This window comes from Talpa occidentalis, unplaced genomic scaffold (genome assembly GCF_014898055.3).
Source record: "Talpa occidentalis isolate TD23 unplaced genomic scaffold, MPIMG_talOcc4v2.1 talOcc4.12, whole genome shotgun sequence".
NCBI classification, from domain to species: domain Eukaryota; kingdom Metazoa; phylum Chordata; class Mammalia; order Eulipotyphla; family Talpidae; genus Talpa; species Talpa occidentalis.
Window position 1 is genome coordinate 16,993,993 of NW_023601212.1, and position 27,780 is coordinate 17,021,772.

Consider the following 27,780-nt stretch of genomic DNA (forward strand, 5'->3'; position numbering starts at 1 on the left):
GTGGAGCTTCCAGGCACCTCTCGCCCTGGAGAATGGCCTCCATTTTATGGATGCCTTCTCTGCCCTTCCCTGGCCCTCAGCATATCACTTGGTCCTCTCCTCTTTCTATTTCTCGAACTGCTCCTCCCAACGCCTTCCATGATGCCTCCACTCCTATAAGCAAACACTCTTTACATGTCTGTCCTTGACCTTCTCTCTCCCCCCACACTTAACTTTGGTATTATCTATTTTCATGGTTTCAATTATATTGATTCTATTATATTGATTTCAATTACACTGATTCAAAGAATTACTGAAATGCTCTTCCAGATCCGTAATCCCACATTTCCCTGAATAACTAACCAATATCTAACACTTAACATGTCCAAACACATCAGCTTCCCCCACAACTAGCTCCATTTTCCAGACAGCCTGGTTTTGATGATTAATTTTCCTAATCTTCTAGATGTGAGCTCCTAGGGTCCATGCTGATTCCTCACCCTTAGCCCCATATCACCTTGAAGTCTAAGGAATCTACTGCTGCAATGCTGGGGACTTTGGTTCCTTTTCTTTCCAGCCTTAGGCTTCTAGCGAAGTCTTAGTACCTCTTGCTTGGATTACCACAATAGCCTCCTAACCATCCCTTTATCACTACCCTACAATCTCTCTAAAAGGTTACTCAAACACTTTCCAACCCTGTCCCAGTCTGTCTTCCACACTATGCTCTGCTACATTCTAAGGCCTAGTCCAATGGAACCAATTAACTTTTTCCCACCCATTCACAATTCTATGCCTTTGCTCCCTGTTCTCACCACCAGGAAATGCTTGGTTCTTCTGTGAATCCATGCCTGCTAATCCAAATCAACTCACCCTTCCAGGCCTATCTCAAATGTTACCCTTTTTATGAAATGTTCCCTTTCATGCAGAAATAGATCTTGTCTTATTTATTCACATTGGATGCTAAGTTCTTTGAGGACAAGAATATATCTTACACATTTCTGAGAGCATTCACTGTTCCAGAACACTGCCTATACCCAGAAGTATTTCATAATTATCTCTTTAATAGATGTAAACAAATGCTCTCGATACGGGGAGCATACTATCTGTCATGCGACCCTGTGGGCTGGATTTTGGAGTGGAGGAAGAGTTCAAGAGGAATGAATCACCGGGGCCACACCTAAGCTGCTGGGATCCTCTTGGTTGCACTTCTGTATCTGGTCCCTTCGGAGCCTGGGTCTTGAATATGTTTTGTCTGTCTGGTTTTGAGAGTTGGGCATATCTCCTGAGGAACTGTACCTTGGTGAGACCATGTTTTCCAAAAGGTCTTAATAAGAGACACAGCCCCAATGTTAGCTGTACCATTCTTTCATTATTTGAACATTGCAAGTAAACTGTACTGCTTGGGTGTTGGGTAAAGGGCTTCAGGTCTCTGTATTCAAATGGTCTTCTCTAATGGCCATAGAAAGGCCAGGGGCTAAGGTGGCACGGGAAGGGAGGGAACCCATTCGCATGCATGTTGCTGTAATACACAACATTCTGGAGAAAACTGCGAGGTGGAGGAGCTTCCCAATCTCCAAAGATGAAGGCAAGTGGGAAATCTTTTTAAAGTTCTCTGAGCAAAGAGGTCAAGGGAATTACCAGAAGCCCACTCTCCTGCTCCTGAAAGCTAAATACCAACAGAGAGAGAAGACAGAAGAAAGCTACAGCAGGGCTCATTCTGTGGGATTAGCTTACCCATCCTACCATGTAGCCAATTCCCCTCCGTGGGCACAGCTCACAGGCTGGCCCCATGTCTAAACAAAAACCACTGGCAGGAAGTGGTGCAACACTGGCTCTGGGGAGGGAGAACGTCTCTGGTCTGCTTTGCCAAGGAGTAAGACAAATAGCTGCTTCGTTTTTTGAAGTTCCTTTTCTAATGCTTATATTCCCTTCTTTGGTAGCTAACCCTACCCACTCAATTCCTTGGACTTCTTTTTTCTGGATTATACAGTTAGATGCAAATCTCATTGGTCATACCTCCTTGCCCCTCCCAGAGACAGCTTTCCTGCTTAAAGGTTTTTAAAGGCTCATTATCAACACAAAGAAACGGCAAAGCTAGTAAAATGTATGTGGTCCTGATTCATGCCATGCGGTTCCTTCATACCTCTTCCAGAGGCCTCAGAGTGTGTTTTTGTTTGCTTGATATGTTGAGTGTCCTCTTTCTCTGTCCTTTTCTTTTTCAGATTTCTTTTTATTTCTGAGAATGGCATTTCTTTAAACCAAAACATCCACTTTCCTTTTGGCTCTGCTTTTGCGAACGTTACCTGGATCCTGTCCTCCACTCTGCCCTCTTTCTACTCTTCAGGTTTGGTGCCAACAGGCCTGAAAGTGCCGCCAAGACAGAGCATGTGATTGCCTGACAAATGCTGACCCCCAGCCTAGAGCTCCTAAGTACGAGTTCTGGGATCAGAAGGGGGGGCTTGAAGTCCACTTTCCCTAGAATTCCCAGGGAGTGGCAGCTTGGACAAGTCACCTGTCTTCACAGAAGAGTCTCGGTCTCTTTACCTGTAAAACAGGACTTACAAATATGGAAGAGTGTACCAGAGCTTGGTCTACTGTCAGAGCTTAGAAAAAACTGGTATTACTTATACTCATTTCAGAGATGTTACTTCTGAGCAGATAAGACATACTGAGCTCAGCAGCTGACCAAGACAACAAGGAAACTGATTTTCTCAAAGACCCTGAGTTCCAGAATTTGGAAGACAATTTGCCCATAGGTTAAGTGAGCAGCTAAGTTCCTGAAACTTTTGTTTCCGGAGAAGATACCTCTGGTTCAGGAGAGACAAATGTGAGTAAAAGGTGAGATGAGAAAGAAGCGTATTACAGGGCCACAAACCTGGAAGGGTTAGCATCTTCTGCTTGGCAGCTATGCCTGGAGGGTGTGGAGTGAGAAGCAAGGAGGCATAAAGGAAAGACTATCAGACCGGGGAATCAGAAAACATGAAGACAGGATCCAGCTCCACCTTCAACTGACTCTATGATGGCAGGTGAGTCATTAGCTTTCTCCGAACCTCAGTTTCCCTATCTGAAAAATGGGGGTTGCTTGGGTGCTCAAAAGTTAGCACACGCAAAAGGGCCTTTAATACACTGTAAAGGACTATACAAGTTCTTTTTAGTAAGAATGCTGACTCCTGAGTCTAGAGGCCCCGTGCCTCAGTAGATGAAACTACCAGGTCGGGGGAGGAGATGGGGACTGTACTAACCACTGATCAAGGGACATGAATTTTAAATTCAAACCTTGGCCTCCTTTCTGTCAATTCAGCAGCTAGAGGAACTGTCAAGTATACATATCAAAGGATATAATACATAGTAGGGGAAAGAGAACTTCTGAGAGCAGCACTCATGGGTATTTACCACAGAACAGCTGAGAGAGCACAGAGGAGAGGGCAATCATCTGATCACGCAAGGGCAAAAATACACAAGGGACACTGCCCACTTGCCTAGGGGCCTCTGGGGCAGCTTGCACAATGCTCTATTGAATGTGTCAATGTTGACAAAAGATGTCAGTCCTTCCAGATCTTTGACCAATGGATTATATCAAAACTTAAGCAGGCAGAGCAGTAATTTGCTACTTTCTCATGTAGCTTTTTACTCACATTTGTCTCTCCTGTGTGAGAAATATCTTCTCTGGAAAGTTAACATTCCAGGAAATTATCTGCTCACTTACTGATGGGTAAATTGTTTTCCAAATTCTGGAACTCAGGGTCTTTGATAAAATCAGTTTCCTTGTTGTTTTTGTCAGCTGGCTTAGTGTGTCCTTATCTACTTCTTACTCATTTACTGGGTTGTAAGAGAAAATGAGAGCAATGACATGTATGCCTATCCCTCTTAAAGGTCCTGAGGTGTAAAACCTCCCAGTCTGTCATCACATCACCCTCCTAGGAGGACTGAAGCCCACTGATACTGCTGAAGCTGACTAGGTTCACAGAAAAGGAGGTGGGCTTTTTCCTCAGTTCAAGTTGCCAATTGCACTATATAAACTGGTTGCACTGTTGTACTTATTTGATTTACAAAACAAAATCACGTGGATATGACAGTATGGGAAGAAGATAAATCATATTTCTACTTCCAGAGCAGCAGGCAGGGAGACTACAGGCAGCATGCGGCACGTATAGCCCTGAACCTTCTCCATATTTGAAACAAACCCTCATTATGCTGCCTGCTCAGTGTCCAGCAGCGCCTGGCCCCACACTGGCTGGTGGCAAACAGCCATAGAGGAAATAGGTGACCAGGACCACTGAGAGGACGACAGCGGATTTTCTCTGACTGACACAAGTGACCCTTGCTCATTAGACTGTTGGAACCACACACTAGCTCTCCGCTTTACAACGGTACCTCTCCTAGCACTCATCACACGGCACTTATTAAGGCTGTCTGTGAACTTAGCTTCCTTCTCCAGTAGAGTATAAGCTCTCTGAGGGCAGGTTCTCCTTCTCTTCCTTGATGCATTTCTCACAGCCTCTACAATAGTTGTGCGCTGCCTAGTTATTCAATAAACCTTGTTGAATTTGCTCATTGTGAAAGTTAACAGACAAGTGTTCTGAGACACAGGGACGGGGGCATTATGAAAGGAAAGAGTAGCATTCCTCCCTGTTCAAAGAAATAACCCAGTGTGAGCTTCCTCAATTTACCTGCCAGTGGTAGGACATAGCATTATAATCCCTTCTCGGAAAACTCACAGCAAATTATCTCATGGTTCTCTGGTAATAGAAAACTGTGAGTGCTGAAGTTTCTAACACAACAGAATCATGTCAAGTTCAAGTTCATAGCCACCGTTCCTATTATAAAAGGGATCATAACATAAACATCCCAGAGTAGTTGTGAAAAAGAAATGAGTGACTGAGTTGAAAGTACTAAGCACAGAGCAGACATACTACAAACAACAATTCTCTTCCTCTTAGGGGACACTTAGTTTAGCAGCCTCATTCCAGATGAAGCAAAGGAGGGGAAGTTACAGGCTAGGTTCACGGTCAGAGACAATGCTCTCACTGTTCACAGCAAGGACAAATGGGGGTGCCTCAGAATAAAAAGCTATTTAAAAACACATATGTACCCCTCTGAAGGAATTTTTACTCATGGACTTCCCTGGTCCTTCATTTCCCTATTGTATTATTTCACCATATGGGATTATTCATTCACATCTTGATAAACCTGTGACTTTGTTCCTTAAAAGTGTGATGATTATAAGAGATACGTGATTCCAAAAGTCACAAATTCAGAGTGGATGTTAAAAGGAAGGTAGGTGAATCGTATTCCAGCAAAAAACAGCATACTCCATAGCTCTCAGATAAAGAGAAAGCTTAAAGTGGGCTGAAAGAAGGAAGAATAATCTCTACAATACACTGGCAAGCAGGACAGGAGCTAAGATTGTAACTTCTAGGAAGGCTTATATGAATGGTCAGGAGAAGAGTATTGAAGAAAAAAAGAGACGGGGGGTTTGGAGCTAAACCTTTAGGGATATGTTTATGACTTGATTGGTCCAGAAATCAATTTGTCCTCTTCGGAGGAGAGAATGGTGGCCATGGCAGTGGAGGTAAGAAGGGAGAGAGGAGGGGGCAGAGAAGTATGCTATTTCAGTGAGCAGAAGTAGGAGAGCTGTACCAAGAAGTCAGAAGCATAGCCTGAACTGAAGATCTTAGACTTAAAAGGAAGGGTATGACACGGAGTGATGGTCGGACAGTGTATGCACCTAAATCTGCCAGAACTGGGGGGAACACCAGGGTGGAGCACTGCAGTTGGGAGAGCCCCACTGGATCTTAGACAGTCTTTGCCTCAGCTTCTACTATTTCCTACACTTCAAATGAACCAACCCGCTCACTTTTCCCCCACATCCCTGAGACTTTCTCACTTGCTGGTCATTCTTCAAGCAGCGCCCCCTAAATTCAAATGGTAAAATCTTTTACATTGAGACCCAACTCAAGCACTACTTCATGTTGGAAACCTCCCCATGCCTCTGGTTTAGAACAAATCTGTCCCTCTGCTGCACCCAGAGCACAGGTTCCAACTACATCCTGGCTGACTTTAGACAAGAAATAGGCCAGCAAGGCTGCCAAAAAGTTCTGCCGCTAATTATGGGACACGGGTAGATTCCCGCCCTCCAGTCTCTGTACACAGGAGTCTCCCGGGAGGGGAAAATGAGGAGAAATTAGGGAAAGAATTTTTGAATTTCTGAAAGATACAAGATTCTTCTCGTATCTGCTTTCGAGACAAAGTTGGACTTACTAATCTGATGTCTTTTGGGAAAAAGACTACACACTGAAGTATTCAAAGGGATTTTATTATATAACCATCAACAGATTCTTTCACCTAAATTGTGAAAGATTTTTGAAAGAAAGCTCAGAATATGGCAACCCAGGGAAGGCGGAGGAGGGCGTGTGCTCCAGCTCATCCCCAGTGACCTCATTCCCCAGACGAGCTCAGCAGGCACCCGCTGCAGTGGACAGAGGCACTCTTGGGTTCCGATGCTACTTACTAGTAGCGGACCTTGGTGGGTACATCATCTCAATGGTAAAACGGGGATAAAGGCTATGTGAGGATTAAAGGTGAATTATAAGCGAACAGCATTGGGGGTCTGGCAATGAAAGGCACTGCAGAAATATTAGCTATTCTCCTTCGACAGCATGTTAATCTGGTGAAAGCTCTCATTCACACAGGAACTTTTCCACAGCATACTTGATAGGATCAACTGCATTTGCTAACACATTTACAAGAACAGGAAGCTCTTAGGCTATTGGGGCATCCTATTCTGGAAAATTCTTATACAGGTCTTCCATAGGGAGTTGAAATTTGCTGCCACTTCTCGTGTGATCTTGACTCTGCCCCATAATATGAACCCAGAAAAGTCTAATCCTTTCTTCCATCTGACAGGTATGATGTCTTGTCTTAGTTTCCTCCCACAAAGCCTGAACATCCCAGGGTCTGCCAGTCATGCCCACATGACCTCATTTGAATCTTTCCACCAGTCTGTGTCAAAGAGCACAACCTTTGCACATCCACTGCTTTCAAGCAAGGGCCTCTATCTTGCTCTGTGCCACAAAGAGTTGAGTTTTGTGTGTTGACATTAGTGAGTGGGGCAGCAGATACAAGTAGTTCCAAGGAAAGGATATAAGACAAATTCTCCGCTCAAAGATTTATGTTTTGTGGGTGAATTTGTTTTTCAAAATCTATGTGATCAAGTATCAGTTGGATTTTGTCAAGGGTGAGTCCTATGATGTCAATGGGGCTACATTATCCAAGTATAGCTTACCGATAATAACTCTAAAAATCTCCTGCAGGGTGACAATGAATGTATTCATTAATTATAAAATCATACAAAGTGTAATGTCCAGGGGCCCCTGCTAATGCTAGAATGGTCCCTATTTAGCTCATTCATGAAATGATCAGTAATAATACCTCACGTCGACACCCTACATTCAGATCAAATGCTCCCCCCTCCCCCCACACATATGATGTGTAAGCGCACACACACATAGGCATGTTTTATCTTTACAAATACTCTGCAAAGGACCATTATTCCTCCTGCCCCTTTCTGACAGATGTGGGGTTTATATGCCAGGATTAAGGCATTCGTGGTGGAGGCAAGTATAGAACCGAGGTGCTCTGACTCATGCCCCATCACTATTTACCCCAAATCACATTTCCTTAGTACTGGCTGGCGTGTTTCTATTGCAGAAAGTAAAGGTAGCTATTGTGATAACAGTCCAGAAAGACGTTACTGGACTCCCAAGACACGATGAACAGGGCAAACACCATGGATCTCCCTGACTGTCCTAAGTGTTAATTTCCTATCACTATCTTTTTATCTTGCAAACAGACCCTTTACACACCTATACCTGCTTTCTACATGCTTCTCTCCCAAAAGGACCTAGAGGTCTTCTTGGGAATTCTTTTTCTTTCAGGAACCCAGAGTACTTGCTGAAACAGATAAATCACAGCGTTTATGGAATTGGGGCAGACTGGCCCAGAACTTCTACTTTGTAGGGACTCTTACCTCGACTGGACACCTTATTTCTACTGAATGCAGCAATTGGCTGGTGTCGATAAGGGTGTATCCCCAATTCCTGTGCATGACTCACAGTTCCTAGTAAAGATTCAGGGTCCCCAGGTCCGCCAGTACTCAAGAGCAGGGGGCTGTCGTGGCAGCCTTTGGTCAACGCAGTGGAACTCTTCCTGTCTGGAAAGCCGTCCTTGGTGCCCTCGCAGGAGCACTCCTCTTCCATGCTCTCCGAATGCAGGAGTGCAGGCTGCTGAGCATACCCGTGGGTCGGGGTGGGAGAGGAAACCTGGGAGATACATTCTTGCGCTCTGATCTGTAGAAGGTGCTGGGGACTGGTGTGGTGGGGGTGATAGGAGTCAGCATTCTGATATGATAAAGCCTGACGCTCTGTCATACTCTGTCCCCCGAGATTGGGAGTCAGACTCCCAGCATCCCCCTGGTTCATATGCCTGAACAATTCTTGGTACTCTTGCTGCTGCTGTTGCTGCTGCTGCTGCTGCTGTCGCTGCTGCTGCTGCTGCCTTTTAATGAGCTGTGCAAACTCTGCTGGGGGCAGTCGAATGTCCGAGTGGCCGGTGAGCGAATGTCGGGGAGAGAGCAGTCCTTGAAGGATGTGGGGTACCTGCTGGTGTCGGGTGTAGTCTGGCGGCGTTGGGGAGAGCAGGGCTTGCTGTAGTGCTGATGTGGTATAGTGTGGTGGCTGCTGATGTGCACTGGGAGGGAAGGTGGGGAATTGGTCAAGTGGAGGGACTTTCAGGGCTTGGGTTGGAGAGAACCCCACTCCTGCTGAAGGGCTGTAGCTGCTGGGGGAACCCCGGGACTGGTCCGAAAACAGCTGGGGGTGTAAATGCGCCTGGTCGTAGTTAGCTGGGGAGAACCGATTCACGTTCAAGCTGCAGACACAAAAGGAAGTAAGTACCAGGCATCCAGGTCCCAAGTCCACTAGACTCCCCGGGAAGTGCTCTTCCTGCCCTTATTCCTCTTCCTCCTCATCCTCTTAGTAGGGAACCCCCACAGGTGAAGAGAACTGTGGGTGACAGGGGAAGTGGGGATGTCTGTATCATCTCTGCTCATCCCCTTTAGTTTTTCCATGAACTTCCAACGAGCTCAGGGCAATGCATGTATAAGAGACCTGGCTCTAGCTCAAAGCAAGCAGCAAGGCCTCTCTTACCTATCTCTAAGAAGTACCAACCTCTCAGGACACGCGTGACAGACAGGAAGAGAATGCTAAAAGAAGTTATTGAGGGAACTGGCATTTTTAGAAGCTCCTCCAATAGCTCATTTTCTATTTTGCAGATCAACATCAAACAGCTTTTACCTTTCCTCCTCTGTACCATGAGCATTTTGATCCTGGATCAATAAACAGATTTCAAGTTCACCCTAAATCCACCACCCTGATTTTGGAAAGGGTGAAATGAGCACAGCCCTGTCAGCCTCTCTCCTTGCTGCCTCCTCTCCCACCCCGCTGAGGTGCTGCCTGCCCCTGGATCGCCGGGACAGAAGGCTGGGTGACTCTGCAGTCTTACCTGTGGGCCTCTGCACTGTCAGCACTCAGCTGCTTGGACAAGGGTCGATGCCCGTAGCTGAAAGTAGCCATCAGGTTGGTCCGGTGCTGCATCTGAATCTGACTGGCACTGGGGCTAATGGACATGCCCCGGCTAGTGGAGCCTGCAGCTGTCCCTGTCATGTTGCCGAGCATGTCAACAGGCTCCTGAACTTGGATGGTCACCTGCTGTGACTGGGTAGGCTGCTGGATGCCCAAGCAGGTTAGTGCCACGCTGGGAGGAGGGGAACAGTTCTCAGGCTGCTGCTGAAAGATTGCACTATGGGAGGGTAAGCCTTGAAACTGGGAGGAAGATGGAGCACCTGCAGAGAAAGAACCTCAGAGTGACTGAATGTCCAGGTTACCTGCCTCCTGGAAGTAATGGGAGCAATGAGACCACTCAAACTGGATACCAGTTACAGCAGTGCTCCCCCAATTGCAGACTCATCTGGAGAACTTGTTAAAACACAGATTCCTGGGCCCTACCTACAGAATTATGATTCAGTGGACTATGGTGGGGACCCCAAAATTTGTATTTCTAACAAGCTGCCCTGAAAGCTGGCCAGTAGATTATTCCCTGAGCAGCTCTGATGTAGAGCAGTACTTTTCAAATTCTCACATGCATACCAATGGCCTGGGGATCTTGCTAGAACAAAGATTCCATTAGGTCTGGGATGGAATCAGAGATTCTACTTTTTCCTACTGATGCTGTTGACCCAGGGATCTCACTTTGAGTAGGAAGGATCTAGGGATGACTTCAGGTTCTTCATGGGGAATCTAGCTTGTGTGCATTACTTAAGAAATTCCAGCTTTTAGAACACTAAATCTTCAGAGCCCTGGTCTCTGAAGACCCATACCCATGAGGATAGACTCATCTTCACCTCCACCTATACACCCACACGGATCCTACAAGCACAATGGAAAACCAGACAGGGGCATGACAATAAGGAAGATTCTGCTAGTCACTCTTCATGTGGTAGGGTTGGAGGGAGTTTTATTTAAAATATTAATAATAGTTAACCTTTACTGAGAACTATTTTGTACCAGGGACTGTTCCAAGTGCTTGACGTATATTCATTCATTAAATACTATTATTATCCCTATTTTACATCTGAGAAAGCTGAGGTACAAAGAGTTTAAGCAACTTACCTAAGGTTTTACAGTTAAGAAGTTGGTAGAACTAGGTCTCAAACTGAGGCACTCTGGCTCAAGAGTCTACTCCTTAAATATTTTGCCACTTTTGCTTTTTAAATCAATGGCTCATGGCGCTTGAGTCTCAGGCTCATTTTGTCCATGCGGCATGCCACGGCCTGTTCTAAACCGCTCCACTCACCGTGAGGCTGGATCACGGCACTGTTCATGGGGGGAGGACTATTACTGGGCTGTCTGAAGAGATGGTTGTTGGGGTGGTTGGGGGGTGGGCTTGAAGGCTGAATCCTTAACCTTAAAAAACAACAAAACCAGATAAATAAATTTCCTGAGGTGACAGTATAATAACCTTGAAGTTATTTTCAGCCATACAATCTACACAGCCAGAAACTATTCTGCTCCTCCAGGCTACAAAAGCATACATAAGCCACCCACCAATGTCTACTTAACACTAGCCACATGCTATTTTACAAGCCTTCCCAAAGAGGCAGAGGTCATTGTGAGCCTGTAACCGCCTTGTGAGGAAGAGGTCAGATTACTTTATTCATGGGGCTAAGAAAATGAAGTGGCACCAGAAGTCAGGATTTTAGGGAGGCTGCTCAGATTTACATTGATTCCTCTGCTTTTCAAATAAGTCCTTCCAAGATGAATGCTAAAGTCAGTCAATATCTCCCATATGAGTCAGGCCAAGTCACACAGACAATGGCTTAGGCACGAAACAAAATGATTCATTACCTCTGGAGCTGGTGGGTGAGGAGGGCCGGCTGGTTTTCACATGCAGCCTGAAGAGGTGGAGAAGGCTGAGGAGGACAGATAGAATCCTAAGACATATGGGGGGAAAGGAAAAAAAACAAAACCAATTGTGAGCTTAATGATTAGTCAGAGCTAGTCTCAGGAAGGGAGAAACAGAAAGTACTATCTGTGACTGCGATTATGCTCTCCTTCTTCAAAAGGTTTGATTACCTTTATTGAAACATGTCAGCCATAAACATAACTCCACTTTGCCCAGTGGGATCACCTCCAAAACTCACAGGCAAGTCAGCCTGAAAGCAAACTCCAAACCAGTTGGAGAAAGCAAAGAGTGAAGGCCTACTTGAATTTGTTGCTGGAGAATTTGATGGTGCTGCTCCTGCTGGTATAACATATGTTGCTGCTGGGTCTTCTCCAGGGTTCTCTCATCAATCTGCCCCCCGTACATCTTCTGCAGCTGCTCGCACTCCTGAAGGGAAAGCAGTTCATACAGATGGGGTGCAGCTCCATGACGCCCCATGCAGTGATGTCAGCAGATGCAGATCTGCCCCCAGGTCTCATGGGCAGAAAGAGCCACAAGAGAAGAACAGTGTCCTTGAGGAGGGACTAACCCATTTATATAGGTATTTGTGTACTAAGTGCTGTTTTGTGTGAACGGCTGGAAAACACCGAGGAAGTGGCCAGTGCGAAATCTGTGTATAAACATGCCAACTACAGCTTGGTCATAAGGCAGGCAAGAGGAGACAGGCCTGTTACAGAAGTCTGGAAGTACGACTTCCTTCCCCTGGGACCACCATTCCACACCAACTGGAGACTAGGCCAGGTAGGAACAATTGTAGGGCAAGCTCCAACAAGACCCAGCATCCATAAACTAAGAGCAGGATGCCAGAATTACTTAAAGCATCTTCCCCAATGTTTCCCACTGAAACCCAAGCTCAGAAACTGCTCTCTAATGAACTGTAGAGACAGATGGAAGATTTAGTCCTGCCAGGGGTAAGCAAGTCTGATCCGGGGGGGGGGGGGGGGGGTGGTGCTGGACATCACAAGAAGAAAGCAAAGAGTGTTAGAAAGTTGGACCTATAGAAAGTGAATCTAAAAACCTGCAGTGCTGCTGACATGAGTGGGTTCAAGTTTAACACTCCTGCAAAACTGGTCTGGGTTACCCATGCTTCTCCAGAGATGTCTGCCATCTCTTTCATTACCTGCTGCAACTGTTTGATGCTGCTGTTGTTGCCCATTTTTTCCAGGTGAGCTTTGAAGGCCTGGATGCTTGCAGCCCCATCTGAGAACCGGCGCACAGGGGAGAAACGCTCCGTAGGGAGGTGCAGGGTGTTGGAGTCCTTGTAGGTAGAGCTGAATACATGGGAAGAGAAGGTTAGGGACTAGGACTCAGGGGTTCTGACCAAATCACCCAGGGACTGCAGTTCCAGATGAACACACAGATGGCTGGCTGCACGTGGGGGCCTGCATGATAGGCCATTTCCATGCCATCTCCAGAGGAGGGTCACTGCCCTAGCCTGCTCCCCTTCAGAGGGCTCCAGGTGCACATTTTCCATTTCCACTTACCTTCAAGTTGGCTTGATTTCCAAGCCCGGTAAAGTCCTGGGGTCAAATACAGAGAGTGCTTACAAATATACTAGTCAGAGAGAAGAGCTTCTTAATATCCCTTAGGCCCGAGCTGTACAGGAGCTCTGGCTTTCACAATCATGCCCCTATCTAGTGACTTTAGATACCTCAAATTCACATACCAAGTTTTCCCTGAGAGGTAATCTCCGTACAACTAGAGGGAACCTACAGCATGCTTTGTGGTCAGAGGTCTGGGCCCAGAGCACATAGGTGCTGTGCTAGAAAATGGAGCGTGCAATTGTAAATGGGGGGAAAAGGGTATTTCTGATCCCAAGATGGAGACAGCACGTTCTTAAGGAAGGTGAGCCTCCAGATCCTGCACATACCTGGTCAACACAAAATACCTACTGTGAAGATTAACTTCTCAGAGCAGCCGCACCCACCCAGCCTCCTAATGAAAGAGAAATCATGTGGATTGCTTTCAAAATCCCCGTGGCTCAATGAGAACACAGCCAGTATCTTACAGAAAGAGAGAACAAGCTCTTGATAAGGAATGCCTAAGACAGCATCGGGGCTAGAAGCTAACACCTATACTTGTTACCTAATCAGAAAGAGATGTTGATGGTTGAGGTAAGCAGATAAAAGACTGCCAAGGCAGCATTCCAGCAGCTGATGGAAAGGATCAGGGTTTCATGTCCAGGCAGAGATGACATTACACTTAACTATGGGTGAAATGATGAACCACCTTGCCAGTTACTTATTCTAGACTGAAGCAGAACCGAGGCTAAGGAAGCAGGTTAACAAGCGAGTTCAAATACCCTGCAGACAGGGAGGGCTGATGATGGTGCAGGGTGGCAAGAATTCGGGCAGCAGAAGGAGGCCCTTTCCCCTTTGTTTTCATCTGAGGACATCTGCTCACTCTACCTGAAGCTTGACATGGCAGGGAGTGGGCTAATGAAATGAGCATGAACACAGACTGGTTTGAACAGCACAAAAGACAAATGATTTTGGCAGACACTCTCCAGAAACAGTGATCAGAAGAGCTGCTCTTGAGAGCATTTCCTCCATCCTTTTTAGCTTTGTTTCTACTTCAGGTGTTTGAGTTAAAGTAAGAAAATATATTTCCTCCTGAAATTTGATTCTTACACATTTGAGTGTTTTCTCATAATGGACACATTTCTGATTGACTCGGCCGTGTTCTTCAGACAGTTCATACAGTCTACCTGTGCAACACCCATTCTCACCCATCAGAGTAATACTCCCAGGTCCAGGTATTTCACGAGTTTTCCAGAAGCTCAGGATGTGAACAGACTGACACCCAGGTCAGTCCAGCACCATAACTTCAGAGGAACAGTTCTGATGTAGCTGCTTATTTCTGGAAGCACTGATATTGTCAATTATGTTTTATTTTTTTTTAGCAATCACATTCAAACTCAGCACAGCCTTCTGTTAGGCCAATATTCCCACTATGTCTTCAAACAGATTTGGTTCCCCGCTTAGATAAAACTCATCTTATGTTAGGTTTTTTTTTTTTTTTTTTTGTAAATTACACTTTTTAAAAACAAATTTAACTTAAATTACACAGTTCCAGGATTGAAAAGGAGATCAAACCCCTTGTGTTTCCATGTTTGGCTTCCTCTATTATACCCAAAAAGAATATTTTTACATATTTTTATATATATATATATATATATATATACACACACACACACACACACACACACACTATTTCTGAATCATTTCCTTAAAAATGGAAAGAAATTCAATAATCTATTCAGGCCACCCATTTTCAGTCTTTCATGGCCCTGGAAAATGTTTCTTTTCCCCTGAAGACTAACTTCAGTCTCTATGTTGCCATATTTTTACAGTAATCCAATCAACATCAAGACATGCTGAGTTTGCATAAATGCCCCACCAATCCCAACCTGCCACTCAATAAGCACTCATTCCAATCCAAACTGGCTTGACCACAGAAAACCTTTAAACACTCTACAAAGAGTGTTCACATGAAAACAGACAGCAGACAGATTTCCAGCAGGCAAGGCCTTGACGATGACTGCAGGCAGGGTAGAAACCACACAAACAGAGCCGTGGGCCAATGTGGTCTTCCCTTAGTGACAAATGTAAACAGGATGCAGGGTCTGTGATAAAGGCTGGCTGTGGAGATGTGCTGATCTTCAAGTTACCCTGACAAGCATCTCCCAGGGAACACTTCAAATCACACAGGGACACCAAAAGACTTCAGCTAAGCAGCAGACCCTGACAAGGGCTGAAAAATTAAATGTCATACTATGGAGAAGGGGCAGATAGAAACAAGGAGAAATTAAGTAATAGAGGGTCTATTAGGTAACAGTGGAGTACTCAGAGTTATTGAGAAATCAAAGAAAGTTTATGGGGGTTAAAGCTAGCTCTCCAATCATGACTCAAAGTACCCTCTGATGTAGCACCCTAACAGTGGAGGTAGGTCCTGAGAGATTTTCCTTAGAAAAACACTGTCTTCCTGTGCCATCTGAGTCTCATAGGAGACTTTTGCTCCTCTTAGCAGATCGTTTTTACTAGGTTATTCACAGCCATTTATAAAAGCTTATCTGCCTTCTTTGAGAGTTCCAACGTGGCATTAATTATGTCTCATTCTGCTCAGAGTTCACCTGTCTCTGCTGATTACACTGATGCCCAGTGGGTAACTAACCACAATAAAAACAGTGTCAAGCTTGCCAGAGTGAGTTGGTTGAGAGAGTTAATAACAACACATTTATAAACTTAAATGTCCTTGGAATTCAACTGGTTTTGTTCTTCCAAGTAAGGCTGCTTTGCATCATGTTCCCAAAGAGATTGAAATAAAATAAGCTCTAACAATTGGTGGTGGCTTTGAAAGTGTGCCCCGTGAGCTGGGGGAGAGCTTCAGAATGGACATTGCTAAGATTTTTAGTCATCAAGGAAAGCACAGAAGATATAACCATCTACTTAACCTAGCAAAGTGTCACTGCCCTCTACTTTCAGGCTTACATGGACTCAATTCTGTGAAATTTTCTTGGCCCGGAAGGCTAAGCTTGTTTTTATGTCTTCAAGAGAATGGATTACGAATGTAACAGAGACCCAGTAAAAGATTTGCTATCAGAATACTGCAAGAAGGACTTCTTAAGCACAGCATTCAAGAGGATGCAGCATCCCTGCTCTACCACTCTCAAAGGGATGTCTTCCTCCATATCCAAGTTCACTGGCGCACAGTGACATGATAAGAAATGCTCATTCTTTTGAAGGCGATGTGTTATTAAAGGTTATTAAAGGTCAAGTCTATTGATAAGGCCTTCTGAGAACTTTACCTCCTTTCAGGTTTCAAGTTCAACTTCATCCATGAGTCAACATCTAGAATAATGAGAATCAACTGCAGACAGCAAACATGTCTACAGGGTAGTGGGAATGAAGAATCTCTTACTGTGCACTGTTCAGTGCAAGGAGCTGAGAAGACGTAAGCTCAGGATGCTATTTAAAGCCTCAATGCTGGTCACCATCACTGGAAGACTAGCCAGAAAGGTGCCTGTCCGATGAGCCTCAAGGAGCTCACACAGCTCACGTGGCTACTCACCGATGCTGATCAGGTACCAGGTGAGGGGGCCAGACCCGGGAACGGAAAGGCTGCTGTCCTAGCTGCCGCTGTAGGTCCGGTGGGATCTCAGCTGTAGGGTTGGTCATGGCCAGTGTATGCCTTTTGGACCTATTTGCCAAGTACCTGCAACAAGCAGGAGCACATTTCATAGTAAAAAAGACAGACAGGAATATTCCTCAGCAAGAAGCACAGAAGTTAATCCAAAGCACTCTGAATGAAATAGTGCCAGAGCTCAAAAGGGACTCGATGGCAAACAGATCCCTGACTGGATGAAAGTGAAATATATCCAGCTGGCCAACAGAAGTTGGCTTACCGTCGAGGTGGCTGACTTTTGGATCTAAGAGTAGCCATTGAAGAAAAGAGAGAAAGCAGAAGTAGCTCACAAAGAGGATCGATTTTCCTTACATTTCCTTCAACAGAGGAATTTACAGCCTACTTGATTTTATTCCTCTTTTCCCTTCTATTTTCTAAAATACAAGTCAGAGGAAATGAACCTGCAGGATTATCCCCAGAGATGAACCCTGGGAGATACTCAGAAGGGCTCCACATACATCTCTTGATCCCATTTGTGCCCCCATGTTTTGAGACTGTCCTCACTATAAGTCACATTAAACAGATCCTTCCATTTGGGGATAAGCGAGTTCCAAACCCCCCCCCAACCCCCTCTGTGCCCCAAGATTATAACCAATCATCAGAAGAAAAATAAATGTTGTCCCCAAGGAACCAACATTCATTAGAAGATGAAGAAATGAAACCACATGAAATGTCTAGAATTTCTTTCAGGTGGAAAAAAGGCAAGACAAGAAAACAAGTTTCAAAGGCTGAAGAGTTTGCAGGGTGATGATTTTGATTCTGAAGGTCTTTCCGATCTATCACTGAGTCGACACTGTGAACAAGATGTGGGTCCCCTTCCTCTGGGTGATGACTCCCTCTCCACAGCAGTTCTTCTTGGCCCTGAATAAAAGCAGCAGTGTTCCTTTTCATTACATCAAAATGGATGGTCCTTTCACCCTTCAAATGCGGGTGGAAGGAAGAAAGAAGGCGGAGCAGGAGGAAAGAGTCCGAGACAAGGAACATGATACCCTGCTGTCTAACTGAGGTAAGAAGACAGCGGTTTCCTCATTTCTCTTTTCTCCACAACACCAGCAGGGTGCATTTGCAACTTTATAAGACTCTGTTGTCAGCAAACTACGGACACAGCATCAAGAGGAAACAAAAAGTTACCCCGATTTTCTTCTGCTGGCTGTGCTGTGGAGGGGCCGACCCGCCTGCTAACACCCCCGTCTCTTTAATATGGGGCCAGCTTCCTTTTGAACAGCAGCTCCCATAGAGAGCTGCCAGGGTAGGGACAAGTGCTCTTGTTTCGTTCTTAACTACTTTGCCCATGGAAGCTAAACACATTTAATAGACTGTAATTAGCGGTATGTGAATTTGCCAAAAAGTAAGCCATTAGTGGTTTAATAGCCATTTGATAAAGACACCCAGTTTCCCCAAGAGCCCATGAAAACCATTTTATTTCAACTTCCCTCAAGGGAAAAACATATAATCTTGAAGAACACCTGTATTTCTGGGAAAATACATGCTGGATTCTGGTCAAACCCCCCACCCCAGAAAAAAAGAAAGACAACTCCCGAAGGGGGCATGCAGGAGCTGAGGACCACGGCTACCGGGACTGAGGTAAAGAGGACAGTACAGCATGCCTGCTGGCACGGGCGCATCCTGTGAGTGAGGCATCGCTCAACAAGGTTCTGCAAACAATGGATATTTGCATCTGTCCCTGGCCCGAATCCCATATTTCTTTTTCAATATCTCTTTGTTGGTACAAGGGGATGGAAGAAGCACACAGCAAACAGTACAAGAGGTATTCCTTCTCCTGGAAAGGAAGCGTCCATGCCAGAGGTCCATGGCCAGACTAGCTAGGATCACTGTCATCCCAAATCGCCAATTCCTTTTCAGTAAACAGTTCTTGGCAGGTAGGAGCAGGCTTTGTGCCTGGTGAACACTATCAGAGTTGCAATATGAAGGCAGGGGGCAAGGAAGGAAGGAGGGAGGAGAGAAAAAGTTCTTATGGTTATTGCTGTCACTTAGGGGACTTCCAATGGCGCTTACAGAAATGACATTTTCTGGGTAGTCTTCTGTTACTTCCATGTGGGGAGGAACATGCCATCTGGCTTGAGCAAAGAGACCACACAAATGTTGAAGCTGCACTGTACCACCTCCTTGGGCAGAGGTGACCTTTCGCTGGTTGCAGGGGGAGCCTGCCCAAGGACGTTCTGCAAGCACGGCCAGATGCCACATTACCTCTGCACAGCTTCCTGATCTGGCTCCCCATCCGAGCTCTCCTCGTCCACAGGGGTAACTGCTGGCACTGCCTGCAGAGAGACAGGAAGGAAAAGCTCAAGGTGGTGCTGCTTTTGTAATAACTCTAATTCCAGAAGCTAGACTTGGAGCAGAACTTGCTGTTCATTTTCCTATTTACAAAACTTGTCCAAGACCCCTTGGTTACACAGAACTCTATGTACTTTCTATTTTCATTTTCACCTTGTTCAGGATATTTTAATTTGGATTTCTTGCTCTGATTCATCTTTATTCAGTCATGCAGTCATCCAACAAAGAGCTGAATGCCTACTATGTTCCAGGATTAAATGTGACTTAACAGAGCTCTTGCGTTAATTTTGCAATCTAATAGAGGATACAGATAAGTAAACAGACAATTGCAGATAGCCAAGTCCTCTAACAGGAATGCCTGCGAGTTGAGGAAGGCATCCCAGAAGAGGTGATACCTAGCATGACACCTGAAGGATGAATAGGAGCTAATCAAGCAAAGAGGGAGAGGGATCATCACAAGCCCCTAGGATTTCAAGGCTAAGATAAAAGAGAAGGCTGGCAGTTGTTGCAGGATCTGAAGAAATAGTAGCAGCTTATTTGCCTGGAATGTCTAGGAATTGACCTACTGCTCCATGTTAATGTTGTTTCCAGAGTTTAGAAGTCTTCGATTCCAAAAGAACACAATGGTTTTTATTAAGTACATTTCAGTACATGTAACTGTTATTGCGGTTCATTGCTTCAACACAGCTGCTACCCACCAATACACGTGAGCGAATGAGAATCGCCAGAAGGCATCACTGTGACTCTCAAGAAAGGAGCGCGTGTGGCCCTGACAGTCACTTGCCTCCCGACGGCTCACAGAACTCTCACCCTGCCTCAGGCACCAGAGTAAAAACTCGTACTTCAATTTTCACAAAAGGGCATTTTCTTCAAAGGATGATAATTATAAACAAAGAAAACTTTTGAACTAATGCCACCGTTTCACTGCTTCTCGGGCTTCCAGCTCTCTTGCTGCAGTTCTACGAGGCTGGACTGAACAGGGTCAGGCAGGAAGTGGCTATCGGTGAGGAGCAGAGGAACACTGTGGCCAGTCAGAAAGGCCTGAATACCACAGTAAGAAGTTTATTTTGGGGAAGGGCAGTGGTGAATCACTAAAGGATTTTAAGCAGGGACAAGATGTTACAAGATTCATATTTTAGAAAGCCAGCTTGTTTTAGTTGCAGTGTGAAAATGGCTGGTGGTGGAGATGAGGAGACAAGACAGGAAGCCAGTGAGGAGGCTGGCATTAATCTAGGCAAAGGGTGAGTGAAGGAAAGGGTGGTAGCGGTGGGGAGAAGTAAGGTATTTACTTCACAAGCACTGGATAATTGATTTGGTATGTGGGCTACGGGGGTGGGAAGAGTTAAAGACAAAATTCACAAGCCTAGCTTGTGTCACCCGGAGAATGACAGTGCCATTCACTGTCACCTGGGGGTGAAACAGCCTTCTTAATCAGGAGAAGTTCATTTTGGGACATGGTAAATTTAAATTGTGAGCACTAACTTTGCAGTAGGCACCCAGAAGTGGATAACTCAGAAGAGCAATCTGGGCAGGAGAATCAAATGGGAACTGAAATTTTGGGAGTGGACTAGATCATTCAAAGCATGTAAAACGGTATGGAAACAGGGCCCAAGATAAAACACTCGGTTTTACCAATTTCAAGAAACAAGCAGAAGGGGAATCTGAAAAGGAGAGGCAGGAGGAAAACAAGGAGAATGTGGACTCACAGAAGCCAAAAGGAGACAATTATTTCAAGGGGAAAAAATAGTCAACAGTGACTATACAGTTGTAAGGTTCAAAAAGATAAAGATTAAAAATGTTCACTGGATTTATCAACAAAAGCTTGTTAATGACCTTGGCAAAAGCAGTTACAGGACACAAAACAAGTCACTCCACCTTCCCTAGAAATACTCCTGATCCTCCATGGCTGACATCGATCTTGCCCTGAAAGCCTCCTCTGCCATCACAGTATTCACGCTGACACTTAACCACAAATGTTTTTTATTAGTCCACCTTTACGTCTGTTGATCTTGTCTCCCCATACCATAACCTCAGTGAGGCCAAGAACTATGAATATAATTCTTTCCTTTTCTCGACAGCATTGCAACTGAAAGCGTGGCCCCAGGGACCCATGCCAGTGCAGACTTTTGTTACCATTCTGTGACAAGTTAAATATAGAAACGGCGAATGAGTTTTCGTAGCAAGTTGACAATTTTGTCTGTTAAGTCAAATAAAAATTTAGTCTTGTATTTTGTATGTTTAAAATTTTCCACTTCTCTACTAATTCACTTTGACTTTATTGTGCAAAGGCATTAATCCTCGATAGACTGAAGAGTGAAAGAAAGGTCCTCAGCTAGAGATATTATGAGCAGCACTACTCTAAACACCCAGTAAGTTCATGGATATAACCAGTACCCAACCTTATGGTACGATGAGACTGACTGACTGAATGAATGAAAATACCTATGACGGGAGATAAACAGACCCCTGGGGAAGAAAAGAATCTCTGACTATGACCAGGTGACTAGGTTAGAGCTTGTGAAAGCCAAATAACCAAGGGATCCAGGTTGTATCCAAATGTGGATAATGCTGATCAAAGGAAAGAGGATTAGGGAGAAGGCAATTTTGGAAACCAGTCTGACATAGCTATTAGTTACAGAGAAAGCTATCAGATTCCATGCCCTCTGTCAGGAGAAGGCAGTGAGCTAGGCCCTGCCGCCTGAGTCCAGGCTAGCTGGACTGCAGCTGTACCTAACTGGGGCATCTAAACTGGCCCCCGAAGAGGAGGCTGTCCAAGAGCAGGCTGCAGTGTAGAAATAATTTGGTTAAGTAAAGAGGGTAGCCAAAAATGAAGTCAGGAAAATTCTACAACCTTTAAGAAAATGGGAAACATTGAGCATCGTAAATTTAGACAAAGGAAATTCAGATGTTTACGTTGGAGGCCCTGGAGCCCCTAGGCCCACAACCTCCTTAGCCAAAGCTACTTACTGGTGTCATGGTGACAAGTGGGGAGGGTCCCCGTGGGCGCTTCAACAGCTGTTGGGCATGTAGCTGGATGTTGGCTCCTCCATCTGATGCCCTCCGGCCGAGGGGGCCCATTCCATTCAGCAGCTGTAGGGTGGGCGGCTGTAATAGGGACTGCTCCTATTGGGCGTGGAGTGGGAAAGAGAGAGGTGAGATGGGTGGGTGGGAGAAGGAGCAGAGAAAACAGCAGTTTTCTACTAGTCTGCTGAAATGAAGGAATCCTTTGATTACGACATAGACTAGAGAAATCTTCCCTCCTCCCAAGCTGCTTTGTAAGAGAAATCAAGAAAAGGAGACCCTTAAATCCTGCGGAAGGTCACCCAAAGTCCATCAAAGGAAAGGAAGCTCAAATGTGTTTTCTGGGACAAGCCCTCTCCCATACGCAGGTACCTTGTACTCAAGCTGCCCAGTTGGCTGCAAATTTTGCATGGGCAACAGGTTGTGCATGAAGTTCATATTCGGGGCAACCTGCAGGAATGGAGCCTGTGGGTTGACGCCAGGAAAGCCAGGTAGGAGCTTCTGCAGGTCTTCCATAACTTCCGTGCTGACAGAAAACAGGGTAACAGAGAAGTTTGGTTAGTAGTCTCACTCAAAAGTGCTTATAAGCCCAAATTGACAAAACTGTTACATTCAGTACAATTTTTTATTTTATCTTTTACTTTCCTCCTCAGTTTGTAATACTAAGATGGGAAGGCAATTAGAAACCTAGTGTGTGGAATCTGGCTCTCTGCCATATTACTCTTTATGCCTGGGCATTGCTGTTTTGCACTGACCACTCATGAAAAACCAAGAGCTCTGGGCCAAGAGGAAATATTGGCTCCAGGCCAGTTCAGGTTTTCAAAGCCTGGAGGTAAACAGCAAGCTTCTGGAGGATACAGGCCATCCAGTAAAACAATGGTTGCCCAAAGTAGCAACTGATTCACCAGGGAAAGAATGCAATTACTCCCATCAGTGCTAAGGGGACAGATAAGTGTGGATGCACAGGGCTGTCAAGCCCTGACAGCAGGATTCACAGCATACTTTAAAATAAGAGATCCTTCCACTAACAGAGAGACATAGGACTCCACCCCTTTGCAGCTGACACAATCTTTGGAGCCAGAATGTTCTCTAGTGCCTGTTTGATCATAGGCTGAGAACAAGAAATATAAAGCAAGCAAATCAGCAGGCATGGGAGGTTTTTTTGGAGATCACTCAGAAAAAGGAGGTATTTATAAGAAAACTATTTGCCCCTAATTGAACTCTCAGGAGAACTCTTGCCACAAACTTTTCTTCCCTACTCAGCAAATATCTAGAAAAGAGGCAAGGCTATTTTTAATGTTAAGAGTCTTCAAATGTAGAACAAAAATGGGGAGAGCTGGCTTTCAGCACATTTCCCCAGTGTGAGGTCACTATACTGACAACTGGTGAAACTGGTACTTATTTGGTGTGTTTTTTGACTCTTGTTCACTTAATTTTTAACATATATAAATTATACCATATTTATCCTCACTTCTTAGATGAGTCTTGTTCTAGAACATGCAGCAAACAATATCCCTAAAAGCTGACAAAAATCAATGAATTTTAGAGATGCTCGTCTGTGACTCTGAACAGAACACCTTCATCTTTGTAGACAAAGATGCTAGCATATTCTCCAGCAAAGTATTATGATTAATTGGCAGGGTGATGGCTCTCAATCCACTACCCATGAGGCATAATTTTATAGTTCTTTAGTCAAATGGAGTCTGATCTACCAGGGACCCTTAATGAGGTTAAAAGCATGTCTCAGTCACTGGAATAGATATCTTCTGGGGGATCCAATGCAGAAGGAAAGATGCACCATGGCAGGAACTCAGTCGGGGAATTCTTTGCCCTGCTGTTGATCAGGGCGGCAGGCAAATACTCACCGTGGGTCAGCCACACCCACTGTGTGCCTCCTCATTGACAAATAGCGGACCAGTGCTTCAGGGGAAGGTTCTTCACCCTCATCACTGTCCAAGTTCACGGTCCCATCCGGCTGAGGTGGAGGGAAACAACAAAATTGGAAATAAGAAGTAGAAAAAAGAAAGAACGAATGAAAGAAATAAGTAGAAATCTTGTAAGGAAAGGCAGCATGGCCATGGGGAAGGAAGTGGTTTCGGCTGAGGACTACCAGAGGGTGGCCACTTACCTCCACAATTTGGTTCTCCGGGTTGATCAGCTGCACCTGGGGAACGCTGATGTTCATGGTGGCACCAGCCTGCTCCGCCTGGAAAGGAACACATGCATATACATCATGGAAGGAAATAATGACAGGCTTTCAAAGCAGTCTTGATTGCTAGAGTCTACATATCTATGTCTACAGAGTCTTTCTCAATGACTCTCTATTTCTTAAGAGAAAACAAAAAGCAAGCAACTATTGTTGCCCATCCCGAGTAGGAAGACCCTTCCATATTTTCTGTCAAAGAACAGTTCAGATCTTTGCTTGACCTCTGACAAGGGAGAGATGGTGGGAAGGGGAGAGGTGAGGAAAAGCAGGGAACTCTCACATAGGAAGCGATGGGTCTCCTTCCTGTCCCCCCCCCCCCCCCCGTTACTTATCCTGAATCAGGTCACTGCCCACCTGGATATTAACCGGTGCTTGAAAGGCCATGGTTCGGGGCATGCTAGGAGGTACTCCGACGCGCAGGGTTTTATGTCTCTTGTGTCGATCACACAGCAGGCTGTAGATTGCACTATAGTGATCATAGGCATCTGATCTTAATGACTACCAAGAGAGAAGGAAAAAGAATAAAAAAGGGTTGAGCAGCATGTCCAGGACCAAAACCCTGTCAACAGTAACATCAGCAGACCAACACCTTCTTTCCAAGGCCCACAGAGGACAGAAGAACAGGAGGAAAACAAAAAGACCAAGTTCCCAGGAAGGCAAAAAGGTGGAGAAAGTAGAACAAGGGAGACTGTGCCATCTCACTTTGCTCTCCACGCCTCTGGAGATACCTGTAGTGTCCGCTCTTTGTCCAATCCCATGTCCTCCATGGCCAAGAGGACATCCTCATTCAGGGGGTCCATCTGCCTTTCTTCCTTGCGTTGCTGGCATTCAGCTATTAACTGTAACATTAAAATGGCAAATTATCAACCCCGCAGTTAACCACGTCCTGTTCATGGCACATGTGCCATGATCAAGCTTGTCTATGCCCTTTAGCTTTGGATATCTTTGGCTTCAGACAAAGTCTAAACAAGACAGTCCTGGGTGCTCAGCTGTGAGTAAGCAAGAGTCCCATTTTCCTGAGATCCTGGGGTACCTGGGATGGCCATAATGGCTTAAATAAAAGCATGCTATAGCAGCACTTGAGCTGAGAACACTGAGATGACAGGAAGGAGACATTCCCAAGGCGGGTGAGCTGCAGACCTGTGAACCAGACTCACTCAAAAGTCAGGAAGGGACATCGATTTGGGGATAAGTATAGGAAACTGGTGTCACTTTTCTCTAACAACTCAGCTGGTTGTAAATTCCTTCTTGTTCGCTTCACTTGCTGTGTTAGTATTATACAAGTTTGCTCCTAGTGTCTGCCTTCTCAGGCTATGGCCTGATTACAATCTCATGCCAAGGAGACTGCAGCAACTCTAAGAAGAGTTCCCTGAGGCACATGGTGCCTAGCTCACCCTGTCAAAGTTGGGATCAGTGTCCCCGAGCTTCATCCACTTGTGCTTGCAGATCTGTTCCATAGACAGGCGCTTATTCGGGTCTAACACCAGCATGTGGCGGATCAAGTGCTCACATTCTGCAAAAGACAAAGAGCCTGCCTTTAGTCTAGGAGCGGTGGGCACCAGCAAGGCTGAGCCACTGTGGGTAGGGCAAACAGGCTGATTTTTAAGCTCCGTGCTTCTAACGCTGTCTCTCTTGCTCTTTGTTCCTAACCTGTGTCACTGCTTACTTTAAAGGGACTGGGCAAAGGCAGACAGAGGTAGAGAAAGGAGAAATTCAAATGTGGTGGTCTGATTAGTACTTTTACTAAATGTGACCAGAAAAATTCAGGGAATAACCCATGAATTTCATTTACTTATACTCTTATGCCTGTATATAATATTACATACACACTAACACGTGCAGATTAGGTGTCTAAAAGCAACCCTGCAAAACTCAGGGAATTTAAATTCCTGGTGTTCCAAGGTGAGGGCAAGAGAGGCACAGGAGGTCTCCCTATCACTCACTGGACTTTGCTAGGCTTCTTCATGATTTTCTCAATGCTGTTTGGATAGTCACACGTACACACAAACTCAGTTCTGAGCTACAGAGAATCGATCAAGAGATGTTTTTTTCAGAGGGGTCATCCTATATATTGTATTGCAGAAAGAACAATGGATTCAAATTCAAGAAACCAATATTCTGATTTCACAAACACTCTAAGTCATCTCATTCGTAAATTGGGGGTGCTGATGATGACATGGGAGCAATACTTGTGAGGAAGGTGGTGATGACAATGATGATAAAAACAGCAGCAGTATGCACAAATACTCTTCAGATACCATTATCAGTCCCATTTATTAAAGAAGAAATAAATTCAAGAGCATTCTCAACATCACAAAGTAACAGCAGAGCCGGGCCTTGAGGCCTATGCTCCTGACAACCCTTTATAAAGGTCTCATTAAGTTCTGTTTGATCTGTTTTTCAAAGTGAATTCAACCCTGCAATCTTATCATTTCTGCACCAAATGGCGAATGCCATTCTATACTACTGTCTTGAAAGAAATACTAAGAGTAATTAAGACAAATTACTCTTAATTTTTAAGAGTAATTTAAATAAATTTATTCTAAATTTAAAAGAAAATACAACCAAGTTCCACTGTTATTTTAGCAGGTACCACTTTGTTATTGCTTTATGATTAAAAATACTTAAATGTGGTGTGGATCCTGAAGCCCAAAGTTCGACATCCCTATAAAATACTATAAATGCCATCTATAACATTAAATTTTAATTAAAATTATATTTCCGGAGTAGCAAGGCTAGACCCCACACAAGTGTAGCATTTGTATAGATTATAAACATTATCAACACATACCTATAGGGTCTATAATTGCTTAAGCGAAGAAACCATTTCTCAGTTTACAAAGTTACTAAAGCTAAGACTCCCCTTTAGCGAGAAGGCCTAGGTCTGAATACAAAATTGTGAAATCGCTGTAAAGACCTCTAGATGGCACTCTTCTGTTTTCTTTTGGTTTCCACACAACATTTAGGGCATAAAAGTCCTCTATCAGCTGACCAAGGCCAAATGACATTCAGTCACAGGCATGCTTTAAAACAGGGATTTTAAAAGACATTTTCCTTAAAAACAACAACAAAAAGTCAGTCCTGCCTTGATAAATCCTGATTAGAAGACATCTAGTTTAATTTCAGGATCTTGAAATCTTAGTTCAGTCATCCTTAACCATCCCTTGGTCTCAGATGTCTTGAAAAACCTCCAGAAAAATGTGAATAAGAACTTATACACAAAAAATTGTATATAATTTTAGAATCTTCTCTAAGAGTCCAAAAAGCATGCCACAGATTCCCTAGACTGTCTACAGGCCCCAGGTTAAAAACTTCTGGGTGCAGTGGCAAAGCCTAAAGACAAGAGCTTTCATCATCTTGGATGCCCTGTACAACATCCAGCATGCCAAGGAAGGGAAATTTAACACTTTTCATATGTTGCACAGATGGTAAAATATGACAAAATGCAGAAAGCCTGAGTATTATCAACTCTTAACTTCCTAAGTGTCACAGGGCGCGTGAAATCATGTTCTAGATTTGAAAGCACCAGTCTACGT

The 27,780-nt window shown here is 44.7% G+C and overlaps 1 protein-coding gene across 5 annotated transcripts in view; it reads right to left on the bottom strand.

The window, feature by feature from the left end:
* The window catches only part of SIK3 (SIK family kinase 3), a 214,899-nt gene that overhangs the window by 5,487 nt on the left and 181,632 nt on the right, over nucleotides 1-27,780 (bottom strand). For 4 of the 5 annotated variants that reach the window (XM_037505330.2, XM_037505331.2, XM_054693124.1 and 1 more), the window contains 15 exons: nucleotides 25,639-25,757; nucleotides 24,973-25,083; nucleotides 24,599-24,742; nucleotides 24,167-24,244; nucleotides 23,904-24,013; nucleotides 22,411-22,564; nucleotides 21,985-22,140; nucleotides 18,931-19,001; nucleotides 16,609-16,752; nucleotides 12,659-12,809; nucleotides 11,800-11,925; nucleotides 11,442-11,527; nucleotides 10,891-11,000; nucleotides 9,541-9,880; nucleotides 8,009-8,907 (listed from right to left, as the gene is read on the bottom strand). In XM_037505330.2, the coding sequence (XP_037361227.1) occupies nucleotides 8,009-8,907; nucleotides 9,541-9,880; nucleotides 10,891-11,000; nucleotides 11,442-11,527; nucleotides 11,800-11,925; nucleotides 12,659-12,809; nucleotides 16,609-16,752; nucleotides 18,931-19,001; nucleotides 21,985-22,140; nucleotides 22,411-22,564; nucleotides 23,904-24,013; nucleotides 24,167-24,244; nucleotides 24,599-24,742; nucleotides 24,973-25,083; nucleotides 25,639-25,757 (2,799 nt within the window). The remainder of the gene's footprint in view (nucleotides 1-8,008; nucleotides 8,908-9,540; nucleotides 9,881-10,890; nucleotides 11,001-11,441; nucleotides 11,528-11,799; nucleotides 11,926-12,658; nucleotides 12,810-16,608; nucleotides 16,753-18,930; nucleotides 19,002-21,984; nucleotides 22,141-22,410; nucleotides 22,565-23,903; nucleotides 24,014-24,166; nucleotides 24,245-24,598; nucleotides 24,743-24,972; nucleotides 25,084-25,638; nucleotides 25,758-27,780) is intronic. The other variant, XM_054693123.1, reaches the window with a different exon arrangement.